Source organism: Ailuropoda melanoleuca, chromosome 3 (genome assembly GCF_002007445.2).
Source record: "Ailuropoda melanoleuca isolate Jingjing chromosome 3, ASM200744v2, whole genome shotgun sequence".
Classification (NCBI taxonomy): domain Eukaryota; kingdom Metazoa; phylum Chordata; class Mammalia; order Carnivora; family Ursidae; genus Ailuropoda; species Ailuropoda melanoleuca.
Window position 1 is genome coordinate 86,975,709 of NC_048220.1, and position 13,727 is coordinate 86,989,435.

Consider the following 13,727-nt stretch of genomic DNA (forward strand, 5'->3'; position numbering starts at 1 on the left):
TTTGTGACAGCTTTACTGAGGTATAATTCACACCATACAATTCACTGATTTAAATTATACAATCATATGGTTTCTAGTATATTTACAGAGTTGTGCAACCATCACCACATTCAGTGTTAGAACATTTTCATCACTCGAAAAAGAAACCCTGTACACATTTACTGTCACTCCCTGTCTCCCCTCAATCCCCCCCTGCCCCCAGCCCTAGGCAATCACTAATCTGCTTTCTGTCTCTATAGCTTTGCCTGTTTTGGACATTTCATGTAAGTGGAATCATACACTATGTGATCTTTGTGACTGCCTTGTATTCTGTTTTTATCACCACCTACTTCCCTTCTTGCCTCTCTCTCCTTTTCTTCCTACTCCTTTGCATATCTGCTCCGTTTCTGCACAAAGGCCAACATAAACCCTTTCTCTCCTTCCATTTCTTTTCTTTCCTCATAGAGTTAGAGCTTGAGGCTGTTTCCGATGTTTCCCAGAGAGCCTGTAAGTAATGGTGGAGCAGTTAGGTGCCAGGCACTGAACTCAGCACTTCCCCTTCAGTATCTCTCTTAATCCTTTACTCTTGCAAGGCAGGACCATTCACAATCCCCATTTTTCAGATGACGAAGCTTTGGCTCACGAAGAAAGGTGCTGTCTAAAATCACACAGCTAAAATGTGGCAGAGCCAGGATTTGGACCCCTGTCTTCAGATTTGAACGAGGGGTGTTAACACCCTACTGTTATGGACCTGATGGGCACTTGGGAACTTCAGGAGGATGGTAGAGACCATATCTGTTTTTCACTCCTGTATCCTTACAGCTGGCACAGTGCTTGGCACGGGGTAGGTTTGCAAGAAATGTTGTTGAACCGATGAAAATCTGTCTCCCCACTAGCCTCCTGCTTAGCATTCAGGCGGCCAGGGAGTGTCTTCTTCATTCCTACCCATAGGCTGGTCCACAATAGGTGCTCAGTAAGTCGGTGCTGTAGGAATGAATGTGGGGATGATTGAAGGAAGTAGGAGTAAATAGATGACTGTTGCATCAGTGCGTAAGTGTGGTATGCCCTGAGGGTCTTCAGTCACTCTCTAAGAGATCTGCAAAGCCCCCACTGCTTTCCCTCTAGCCCTGACACCTCCTGCCCAGTCAGCTCAGCAGAAGGTAGCTTCCTAAAGGTGTATCCTGGGCCTCAGCACCATTGATTCAGCACAGGCCTCTCCAGAAGCTTGTCGGCGTCAAGCCAAGTGTCTTTCAGTCCATTCAAGGAGGGCTGTTTTCAGGGAGGTTTAAAGAGCTTGAGCTAAAGCCTCTCAAACTAATTTTTATAAAATGCAAATCCCGGTCTGTGTCAACAGTCTGAGGGGCAAGCAGAAATGCCCACAGAGTTCTAAAAGGCTTCTTATCTGTTTCTCCTGCCCTTTTTCCCAATTCTGACCTTCCCAACTTGAGATCTACAGAGAGGACTCACAAGGCATCTTGCCTGTGCTACAAGATCATTCTACGCCCAGTGACCCCATTTTGCTGCCGTAAAACTTATACATCCAATTCTCACATGAAACATGTCCCTTCTCTCCAACATCTTTTCACCTCCAAGGTTTTCCTCCAAACAAAGCCTGTGCTTGTTGCTTTTCTGCGATCCCCTGCTGGTCAAGCTGGCCCTTCCCCAGCTCTCTTACTTTCTCTGCCAGGAATGACCTTGCTTTAACCCACCTCCCAGCGCTCCACCTGCCTTCTCATAGAAGGCACTCAAGGTCATTTTTTGAACTGAACTTGGCATCTCAAAATCCAGCTCATTCTTCAAATCCTTGCTTCCTCTGGGAAGCCTTCCCTGATTCACACTGGTTTCCCTTCCCTGCCCTGTATGGCTTCTCTGGGGCCATATGTCTCAGTCTTTAGCTGAGGGCAGTCCTTCACTTCTGTACATGCTTGCTTTTTTTTTTTTTTTAAGATTTTATTTATTTGAGAGAGAGAGTGAGAGAGCACAAATAGAGGGGAGGGACAGAGGGAAAGGGAGAAGCAGACTCCCCGCTGAGCAGGGAGCCCGATGTGGGCTTCAATCCCAGGGCCCTGGGATCATGACCTGATCATGAGGCAGATGCTTAACTGACTGGGCCACCCAAGTGCCCCTGTACTTGCTTTCTTGACATCATGGAAAACCATCATGTGGTTTTCCCCTCTTTCTTCAGTGACTGTTTGGGTTTTGTCTTCCAAATTTAAAGTCCTCTTCCCTCAGCGCTCGGGTTTTTTTGTTTTTATTTTTTTTTTAAGATTTTATTTATTTATTTGTCAGAGAGAGAGACAGCCAGCAAGAGAGGGAACCACAAGCAGGAGGAGTGGGAGAGGAAGAAGCAGGCTCCCAGCAGAGGAGCCCGATGTGGGGCTCGATCCCAGAACACAGAGATCACTTCCTGAGCCAAAGGCAGACGCTTAACGACTGAGCCACCCAGGGGCCCCTCCCTCAGCACTTTGAACAGAGCACTGTGTTCTCTTCCACATCCAGTACTACCAGTCAGAAGCCACTACCTACCTGAGTCTTGTTCTCTTGTTCGGTATCTGCCATTTCTCCAATTCTCTCAGGAGTTCCTCATTGTCTTTAATATGCTGGAATTTCACTGAAGTGTGTCTCAGTGTGACTTTCTTTATTTTTACCCTGCTCAGCATGTGGTGGGCCTTTTCGATCGAGGCCTCAGGAGATCTTCCCCGAGAATTCCCCACTTCTACTTTTGCAAATATTGCGTCCCTCCACTCTCTTTATTCTTTCCTCCTGGGGCAGTTATTATTACACAGCTATGCAAGCTTCTGGCCCTATTCTCCACATCTCTTAACTTTTCTTTCACATGTTCCATCTTTGTGCCTTTATGCTGCGTTCTGCTTCGCCTTCTGGCTCATTTGTCTGCTCCTTACCAATTGAGTTCATCGCTGATTTCATCTCAGCTGTTGTAATTTCCACATCTGAGAGCTCTTACCGATTCCTCTTCTGGGTCTCCTGTTCTTGTTTCAGCGTAGCCTGTTCTTTTATGAACGTGGTGCCCTTCCGTACCTCTCTAAGGATACTAAATATGTTGACTTTAAGGTCCCGTTATTACGGTGCATTATCCTTTTCTCAGTTGTATGTCCTTTGCCGTGGTGTTTGGTGTTTATTTCAGTTCTTCTCATGATGTTAGTACTCGCCTTGGGCTGCGCAGGACGAGGCAGCAGACAGTCAGACAGCCCAGCGTGTACCCAAGGTGCTGGACACCTGCCGTGGGTTTCAGCGCCAGGTGGGGGACTTCTGAGCCAGCCACTGAACAGTGTTGGGTGTCTCTGATCCAAGCTCTCACATTCACTGCATGCACTTGTGAGCAATCACCTTCTTTATTCTGTCTGCCCTATTAGAGTGGGATAAGGGGCATGAGAGGTCACCCAGCCTGGCTGCTTCTGCCATGGTGTGTCAGGTAATTCCCCGTCACCTTCTCCTGCACCTCCCTATACCAGGGTTCCACCACCTTGAACTCCGGGGGTGGGGGGCCTCAGCCCTCCTCCACCTTTTGTAGCAGGCACCCCTGCAGCAGTCCTGGGCCACAGCCTCCCTCTACTGCTCTGTCTATCTGTGAGTCCTCACAATTCCTGGTCCACTACCTTCCCCCCACCCCACGTCCTCCTTCTGAGCTGGGCTTTGTATTCATTTATTTCCCTGGATTTGTTGCATAAAGGGGAAGCTGCTATTCACTCTCTCTCTCATGTGGAAACCAGAAGTCCAACTTACATAGTATAAACTTTTGTGTTTCTTTTTTTCTCAGAGCACTGAAAAACACGATAAAACCACCTTCTCCTTTAAGACAATGAGTTTCCAGCATTTTGTACAAACACACACCATTGTTCCAAGCATGCTGGCAATCTGAACATTTGCCGATAGGCATCACCGCTCCTTGGCTCAGAATGTTCTGAAATCAGCCAAGGGCAGCTCGGGGTGTCGTGGACAATGCCGTGAAGCCGAGGGCTGACTCTGCGTGCAGCAGAGAGCTCATGGGTCCCTGGGGCTTTCTGCGGACGTTGGGAGCCTCCCTCCTGGCCCCATCCCCACTTCAACTAGAACCAGTCCCCTTTTTTATTTCTGGCTTTATCCTGTCTCTCTTTGCTAAAGCTGATCCAATAAAGAGCTCACATACCCAACATTCTTTGAACCGAACCTTGAAACTTCTCTGCGGCTCGTTCTATGATGTCAGCCCGTGGCTCTGCCAGTGGTAGCTTGAGGGACCCGAGTGGGAAGGAGCTGCCACTAAAGCGTTTGGCTTTACCAGGTATTCTTTTCTCATGAGCAATTCTGTACTTGCTAATAGTTTCCTCTTTCCGCTTTTGCTTCCTGGTTCATTTCAATCTCGTCTTAGCCTTCAGAGTTCATTAATGGAGCCACCGCAGTCTAGCATTGGAACTACTAGGAACACCCTAGTTCCCTACCTGGTCTATTACATGTTCAAAACACGTGTTGATGAGAACGATGATGGTGGTGCTGGTATAGATACCTTCTAGTATGATACCTACGTGGTAACTGGCCTTCACAGAAGTCCCAAGAGGTTGAGATCTTCAGCCCATTTTACAGAGGTACCCAAGACAAACAGAGGTTAGGCCAATAGCCCAAGGTTCTATAGCGAGTGAGGGGTGGAGCTGGAATTTGAACCCAAGTGTCTCTGGTTTTAAAGCCCAGGCTCTTTTCCTTCCTCTCCATTCTTGTGATTTGGCATTTGCTTTTATGCGTAATAGTTCTTGGCTTCTCTCTAGTAAATGAAAACTCCCATGAACCGTGACCAAGAACACAAATGTTTAGAGCTTCTGCCGTAGTATTTGCATAGAGTGTAAGCTTTGCAAACCCTCTTTCATATATTTCACTGTGATTTTTGTCCTATTTTCATTTTCTCACATACACACTTTGAATTGTTGAATTCATGGACGTGCCGTCAGTGACTTGTATGCCCAGAATCACTTTGTTACCAGAGCTACTGAGTGTTTTTGAGACACTGGTCACCGTCACGTAAAAGGCTGGCATTTGTCAGTACCCTTTCTGGGAAACCAGTGGGACATGTTAAGTATACACCTGTCATATGCATCCTGCCCTGTCAGTGAGCTGCATTGTAATTTAATAATAGGGAACATTTACCTTTCAGCATCTGCCGAGGGCTATTGTCTGCATTAACTTATGTGGTCATCATGAAATTCCTGCGAGTGGGTGTTACTGTTCTCGCCAGCCTCCGCATCTCAGGCTGTGGAATCTCAGGCATGCAGCTTACGCAGGGCCATGCAGGCAACAAAAGGTGGAGACAGAGCAGGAACCCAGCCTGCAGGCCCCAGAGCCCAGCCTCTGCCTCCTGCACTGGGCCTGCGGCTGCTGTTCCTCTCCAGCTGGGCTGGGCGGAGGGGGGCAGTGGCAGGACCTCACCCACGGCCCCCTCTGCCCCCAGCACTTTCCCTCCTCAAGCACGGCTCCTCCCGAGGCAGGTCCCCTTGCCCAGGCATGGTCGAGTAATGGTAAAGGCTCGGACCCTGGAACCCACCGACCTGCCTTTGACTCGCGCCTCCACCATTAACTTTCCACATGACCCCCTGCCAGTTCCTCAGTTGCGGTTCTGCATCTGTAAAATGGGACGATAATCCCCATCTCATAATGCGGTTGCAAGCATTCATCAGATCTCCTACGCACGGAGCCTGCCAGGGAATCGCAGTGTGTTAGTTTGCTGGGGCTGCCGTCGCACAATGTCACAGGCTGAGTGGTTTAAACAACAGATTTATTTCCTCACAGTTTTGCAGGTGGGAGTCCAAGATCAAAGTGTCAGCAGGTTTGGTGTCTCGAGAGGCCTCTCACCTTGGCTGAGAGACAGCTGCGTTCTTGCTGTGTTCCCACGTGGTCGTCCCTCATTCTGTATGATCTGTGTGTCCTAATCTCCTCTTACAAGCATACCAGTCTTGTTGGCTCAGGGCCTACCCATAGGACCTCATTATGATTTAATTACCTCTTAAAAGGTTCCATCTCCACATACAATCACATTCTAAGATATGGGAGTTAGGGCTTCACCATATGAATTTGAAGGGTACACAGTTCGGCCTGTAACATGCAACAGACACAGCTTTCAGTCAACTCAGCCATACAGTACCGAACAGAGAGGAGATGGGAAACATACGATCTTAAATGTCGTGGGTGATTCCATCCGATGGTTGTATATCACAGAGGGAGAAGGAGATAAGATGAAAGTTTCTTTTGCCTTCATCGGCAGGGGTTCCCCTCTATCTAAACACAAGCTGAGTGTGAGTCCCATGTTTAAGGGTATGCATTTTTCATGCTTCGTGGCCTCTAAACACCAGCCAACTGCATTGTCTGGTGCTCAACCAAAAGAGCCACGATCAAGGCTAGCTTTGGCTGTGTGGAGTTTGCCTTGTGCTTCTTTAGAGACATAGCAGACACTGCTGGTGGCCTGCCCTGCGTCCCGACCCACCCGAGTTGACCTGCAGCTACACCAGGTCCTTGCATCTGACAGCCTCCCATCTCCTCCACCTGCCTGAGGGCACCTGCCCGGAAAGGCCAGGGGGATTCATGCCCCAGGGGGGCCAAGGACTAGGAATCCAAAGTTAAATGTCCCCATCCCCCAGTTGGGATGAGTCTGCATGGTCTCAGAGGGTCCCTGGCCAGTTAAATCCCAGTGGCCCAGAACAATAACCTCATAATTGGCTCTTTTCCCATTTCCTTATTTGTGCTTCTTGAAATCACCTTTCAAATTAATTACCTGTACCCAAGTCCATGTCTCCAGGACTGCTTTGGGGGATATCCAAAACTAGACAAGAACCTACCCCCACGTAAGATGTTTCTGATACACAGTTAAGTCTCCATAGATGGTCCACCCCAGCCATTGTCTGGGAATCTGCTGAGTGAAAAATCTCTGCTTACAGATTCTAGAAGGATTCTAGACTGTAGGTGCTCCCAGACTTTTCTGGTCAACTGGCCCTGAGACCTTACCTAGTAAGTGCTCTCCTCTCTCCTCCTCTCCAGGTGATCGAGAAGAACTTGAGTGGCTGGTGGTACATTCAGATTGAAGATAAGGAAGGATGGGCCCCAGCAACCTTCATTGACAAGTATAAGAAGACCAGCAATGCCTCAAGACCCAACTTTCTGGCTCCCTTGCCCAACGAGGTGACCCAGCTCCATCTGGGGGATGTAGCAGCCATGGAGAACAACACGGGCAGCGAGGCCATCGGCCCCTCCCGGCCCCTGCCCGATGCACCACACGGTGCCGTGGACTCTGGGATTCCATGGTCCAAAGACTGGAAGGGTGGCAAGGAGGCCCTAAGGAAGGCCTCTTCCGACATGTCCTCCTGCGCCGGCTACGAAGAGATCTCAAGCCCCGACCTGGAGGAGAAGCCCAGCCTCCCTCCCCGGAAAGAATCCATCATCAAGTCGGAGGGGGAGCTGCAGGAAAGGGAGCGGCAGAGGATGGAGCAGCTCAGAGGCTCTTCACCCAAACCTCCAGGCATGATTTTGCCAATGATTCCAACCAAACACACCCCCCCGGCCCGGGACAGCAGGAAACCAGAGCCCAAACCTGACAAGAGCAAGTTGTTCCAGCTGAAAAACGAGATGGGGCTGGAGTGTGGCCACAAGGTATTGGCCAAGGAGGTGAAGAAGCCCAACCTCCGACCCATTGCCAAATCCAAAGCCGACCCACCAGAGGAGAAGCCAGAAGTTATTCCCCAAAATCCCTTCCTGAAGTCCAAACCTCAGGTTAGGCCCAAACCAGCTCCTTCCCCCAGGACAGAGCCACCTCAGGGCGAAGATCAAGTGGACATCTGCAACCTTAGGAGCAAGCTGAGGCCTGCCAAGTCCCAAGAGAAGCCCTTACTGGATGGAGAGAGCAGCCACCAGGCTGCGGGGGGCCAGGATGTGGCCTTCAGCCGGAGTTTCCTCCCAGGCGACGGGCCTGGCCACTCCCAGGACAGGACGGGCAAACAGGAAGGGCTCAGCCCAAAGGAGATGTCCTGCAGAGCCCCTCCGAGGCCAGCCAAGACCACAGATCCTGTGCCTAAGAGTGTGCCCGCCCCTCTCCAAGAGGCTCCCCCGCAGAGACCTGTGGTCCTTCCCCGGAGACCACCACCCCCCAAGAAAACCTCCTCATCCTCCAGGCCCCTCCCAGAGGTCAGAGGGCCACAGCGGGAAGCCAGTGAAGGCAAGGCAGCTCCTGCCCCAGGCCGGGCCCTGCTGGTCCCACCTAAAGCCAAACCTTTTCTTTCCAACTCCTCAGGCGGCCAAGATGACATGCGAGGCAAAGGTGGTCTAGGACCACGGATGGTAGGCAAGATCGGAGAAAACAGGGAGAAAGTAGGGGCGGCCCCCTTCCCCAACGCTGATGGCCTGAAGGACTCTTTATACGTGGCGGTGGCCAACTTTGAAGGAGACGGAGATACCAGCAGCTTCCAGGAGGGGACGGTGTTCGAGGTCCGGGAAAAGAACAGCAGCGGCTGGTGGTTCTGCCAGGTCCTGAGCGGGGCCCCTTCCTGGGAAGGGTGGATTCCTTCCAACTATCTCAAAAAGAAGCCGTAGCCGCCTCCTTTCCTGCCTGGAGGTCCCGTGCACCCCTGCTGGCTCTACCCACATATTTAATAAGCCTCTTAATTTATCATCCTTCATGCAGCTTCAAAGGAAGGAAGACTGGAGTTCTGTGGTTTCTTCCCTCCCTTGGGTGGAGAGGAGCGCCTCCCATCACAGCATGCCCTGGAAGCTCGGAGGCCACAGCCCCTGCTTCCTCTCCAAGTCAGCATCCCTGCCTTAAGGCCAGTGGCATTGCCACCCTCTGTAGGCCACCTAGCAGAGGGACTATGACTCTTCAAGGCCTCCAAGATCAGAACCCATTGTCTGGAAACTGCAGAAACAGTCTCATTGTTGGCACCCCACCCAGTCGGTGACAACTGGCTCCAACTTCTCCATGTTTCTAAAAGTCCAGGGACTTCATTTACTCCGTTTCCAAAATGCTTGGTACCAGAAAGAATTCCATGTCCTGGAAGCTGGCTCCATTGCCAGTCCCAGACAGATGTCCTCCTCGAGGCTCTGGGCCCATGAGCCTCTCAGGTTCAACCAGATGCAGCTGCCCCAGGAGTGGGCCTGAAGGTCCACTGAGCCATTCTGCCTCCCGTCTTCTGTCTTGGGACCCCGACAGATACTAAAGGGCTGCTTCCAGCCCCAGCATGCTTCACTTTCCTGTGCAGGGCTTTTTAAATGGGAATCTCCACCCCACCTTGGGCCATTTCCCTTTTGTCTCCATAGAGCAAGAATCTCAAAGTTTGTTTGAAAGGAGCCATTCACAATCCCTGCCCCTTGTGAGCACCCCTTTGCTCAGTAGCTAATAGGTGCCAGACTCTGTCCTTGGCACTTGACGTTCCCGTTTTAACCCTCACATCAGTCCTTTCTTGGGATATTACACCTATTTGATGGACAAAGAACCTCGGACTCTGTGCCCAAGGGCACACTAGCTAGGAAGAAGAGGAAAGAGGACTTGAATCGAGCTGGCCTGACTTTGATGCCTGTGCCCTTCCCCCAGTAGGAAGCTACCCAGGCAGGGAAAAGGAAGCAGGTGGCCAAGTGGCTTGCCTGTGGTGTGGCTGAGGGGGCATTGGTGGCTACTCCCCCACCCACCACCCCTCTGACCTGCTGCAGCTTACACCAAAGGCTGCCCCACACCCTCCACAGCTTCTCCTCTGTGGTGGGGGGTGGGGGGGACACCCAGAGCTCTGGCGGTCGCCACAGGGCCCTGGTTCCTGCTGCTGTGCGGGTGCCCCCTCTGGGGGATAGAGCTTGTGGAGCTGAGGTAGTCTCCCATGCCACCCTCGACGGGCCCTGACGGCTCAAGGACCAGCAGCTGGGTGGCCACAGACAGATTGCTGCTGCTTCCCGCTCCTCTCTGGCCTTCGTAGAGTACTTTTCCCTATTTCTTTTTTGTCCGTGCACTCTCACTCTCTGTCCTCTCACTTCCATTTGGACAGATACGGTTCACCGAGGCACACAGAGGCACAGCGACGTGGCAGAATTAGAATCAGGACCCAGGGTTTGTGGCTCCCAGCCCAGAGTTCTCGCCCGTGGACCAGGCTGCGAGGTGGGTGAGAGGGCAGAAGCCCTCTTCATCCCACCGTGCCCTGCCAATGGGGATCCAGCTCAGAGATCTCCAGTTCAGTGTTCATCTGCTGGGACGCTTTGGGGACCGCAGGGCCAGCCTTCCCGGGGACACCCACCGTCCGCTTGCAGTGCCAAAGATTTCTGTGCAGACAGCGCTCTTCTGCTCTCCCCTCCCCCCATGGCCACATGGACTCTGGATGCTTCTACAGGAAAAGGAGCATTCTCTGATCACAGTAGCATCTTTATTCCTTCTTCGGTCGGTCTGTGAACCCCATCCCCGAGGATCTCGGGGGCAGAGCCCTGAGGTGCTTCTGGCAATGCCCACTTGCCCCTTGGCCCTGTGCCCAGAACCATGGGGGAGGATGGCTGTCAGGGGAAGCAGGGAGGCTGGGAGAGGGCCACCCACGTCTTCGAGGTCCCCTCACTCGGAAGGAAGCGCATAGCATGTTTTTCCAGAGTTTTTGACCCACTTTGGCTTAAACAGCTTTTATGGAACTGTTATGCAGGATTTGATTACATTTCAAAAGACAGAACTCAGCCTTTTTTTTTTTTTTTTTTTTTTCTGATTCACTCTCTGCTTTCTGTGACCTTTTCAAGTATTTTGTGAGCGCCTACCACGTGCTAGGCGCCGGGTAGACCAGGATCCATGTGGCTCCCTGCCTGGCTCTGAGAGCCATGGTTTTTGTTTGCTGCTTCCACACAAAGGGTTTATCTTTGGCCTCGTTCCTTCCTCCTGAAGGTCAGCTGGATGGGAATAGACTGGTTCCACCTTTCTGTGGGCAGAAGTGATCCTGCAAATGAAAGAACTTGTCTTTTTATCATTATTATTATTATTATTATTTTATTCTGACGGGAACTGAAGGTACTGAAGCCACATTCCTCTCTGTTCACCATTCTTTGCTCAGGACACATCTATGGCCTGAGGACTCCTCTCTCGGGCTCCGTGTGCCACAGTGGTGGGCACTTGTGTGAGCAACCCGAAGCGGGGGGTCTGGTGGCTGGTGGCTCTCCCTGGCTGTCCTTGCCTGACCGCTTAGCTTTACAGCATCCAGCCCCGGGGCCGCCATTCTGTGAGTGACTGATGGAGGCTGTGCAAGACTGCCCTGAGCCTCCGCCCACAGAAAATGTCCCAGGCCGCAGACACAACTCCCCTGCCGAGCTCCAGGCGGGTTCCTGGCGCTTCAGCAACCTCTTCTCACTTAACCCTCACGACAACCCTGTGAGGCGTATAGGATCAGGCCTGAGCTGTGGGGAGAAAGTTGAGGTTCACGGGGTGAAGTCACATGCCCAGTTTCATCCAAATCATGACCATGCTGAGACTTGAATCCAGGGGTGACTTTTCCTCTGCCAGCGGCAGCAGAAGGTGCGGGGCACTTCCAGGGAAGCAGGTGACCCTCCCTCATTAACTTAGGTTACTACTCCCTTCACCCCATGATCACCCATGGCAGTAGGTCACAGGCCAAATGCCAGCCCAAAAGGCGGGCATGTAAAAACCACAGCTTATCGTGCCGCTACATCTTTGGAAAATCTGAGTTTTAGGATCACCACTTGGCAAAATACGCTTTCGCAAAAATGTTTCACTCACAATCTCTGCCATTTGGTGGGTTTACGTCATTGTCCCAGGCTGAGATGGGGGAGCTGGGCTCTGTCATGAACCACTTTTAATGCCCTACCTCACCGAGGAATTGCTGGAGCCCTTACCGTGTTTCCAATAGTCACTTTAAGCCTCTACCACAAGGCCTCCCCACGTCACCAATTCCTCAGGCAAAGTTCTTGGCCTTAGAACATTGCTGAGCCCACTAGGGATCTCTTCACCAGGTGGAGTACAGGACACCAAACTTGCCACAGTAGACGGCAGGTGCCGAATCTCCCCAAGTTTTGGAAGGTCCTTAGGCTGAGGCATGGACAGTCTAGTGTGTATACAGCCTGTATCAAGTACAAAGCCCTGAGTGGGATAGAGAAGAAGTTGTTCCTGCCCTCAAATAGCTGGTAACTCGGCATCAAGAATAGGAACATTTGTGGCTTGGCTCCCTTCTTTTCATTTTGCCCAAGTCTCTAAGGGTTGGGTCAGGCTGCTCCCTGGGAGGTCTCGCCCTTCTCTTCGGACTGTGGTGGTGGGTACATAACAGCCTGAGCCATGCTTGGCAGTCTTGTCCCTCCCCTTTGGTTGTCCAGGCCCTTCTGCCAGAGCTTTTGGTGCAAACCAGCCACACCATACGATAGACCAAAGATTACTTAATGTCAAACTTAGTGGCCTGGAGGAGTGGGAACTTGGCTCGCATTGAGGCCTGAGGGTGTAAGATGCCCTGTGTTAGCCTGGAGGAATTGCTCCTAACTTGACTGAGGTTCTGACCTTTACACGGACCACAGCCTGTGACAGTCCCGGAGTTGCAGAGCTAAAACCCAGAGGCTCCACAGTCTTCACCTGCTCACGGACTACCTGCTGAGACTCTTCCCACAGACTCACAGCCAGCTCTGTGGGGTGATGTCTGGTTTCTGGTGCTACCCTCATCATGTGTCAGCATTCCCTCTTTCCTTCCCATCTCTATCCTCTACTCCAGAGTAGGCTTCTCAGCGCCAATCAGGACAAGTGACTCAACTTCTGTTGTCCTTGAAGAGGCCAAACCCAGTGCCACAGCCAGTAGCCTTCACTTTCAGACCTTCTGTAGACGTACGAAAGGAGGTGCCCCCCACCAGGCTTGTTACAGCAATAAGCAATTCTAACGCAGCTAAGGTGTCCATAGTTTATCCCCGTGTGTGCCTGCCTATGCCTTTGTGCCCATGTAACTGTTAGTAATGCCCCTTTCGCTCGTACAGGGGAGATGGTAAACCACGGTCACCTTAGCTGTCCCCACATTTCCTGCTTCTGATCACCACCGAGTCACTAGGCCATTTCGTGGATCCCTTCAGGAACAGTGGGGCTCTGACAGCCCCACCACCTCATGTCTGCTCACAGAGTGACGCTGGAGATCCCTGACTGTCACGGCGCTCCTCAAACCCTCTTGGCAAACTGACAAATTCTGGCGGTGGCTTTTGTTTCCTGTTAACACACAAAAACACATGAGGGTATATAATGTGAGGGGGGAGGGGTGGCAAACAATTAGCTGTAGCATGTATAGACTATATACCATTAGACTTTCTCTTTTTTTCTTTCTTTTTTTTTTTTTAAATAAAAATGCTTGACTGGTTTCAAGCCTCATTGAGAAGATGCAGCGTCTGTGGATCTCATTTGGCTAAAGAAGAGGTGCGTAGCTTTGTGCCCTGGCCTTTGGGGTTTGAGTTTGGGGATCGAAGAACAGAAGCTTGGGTGAGCTGTTCGGACAATAGGGGGTGACTCCTCTGTCTGGGTCCTAATGCAGCTTGATTCTTTAATTACGGTGTCCAGAAACTACGGGAAAGTGTCCTTGTATTCGCTGGGTATCTCCCACACATTCTCAGCTCTGTGCCTAAAGATGGGAGACGTCACACATGGAAGGTGTCTTGAACCTCTCACTGGTGTTGCCTTCTGCCGGGCGGGAGCGTGTGGTAGCGGTGCCGTCATGGTTGGGCTGCAGGGACTGCTCAAGCCGTCTGTTCCTGGGAGGTAGAGGGCATTGCCTGATGCGTTATTACTTCCCAAGGAC

The 13,727-nt window shown here is 51.5% G+C and overlaps 1 protein-coding gene across 1 annotated transcript in view; it reads left to right on the forward strand.

The window, feature by feature from the left end:
- SH3PXD2B (SH3 and PX domains 2B) overlaps positions 1 to 13,275 on the forward strand; it is a 102,339-nt gene extending 89,064 nt beyond the window's left edge. The window contains exon 14 of the mRNA XM_011221931.3: positions 6,994 to 13,275. Within this exon, the coding sequence (XP_011220233.1) occupies positions 6,994 to 8,538 (1,545 nt within the window). The 3' untranslated portion in view covers positions 8,539 to 13,275. The remainder of the gene's footprint in view (positions 1 to 6,993) is intronic.
- Positions 13,276 to 13,727: the final 452 nt, after the last annotated feature.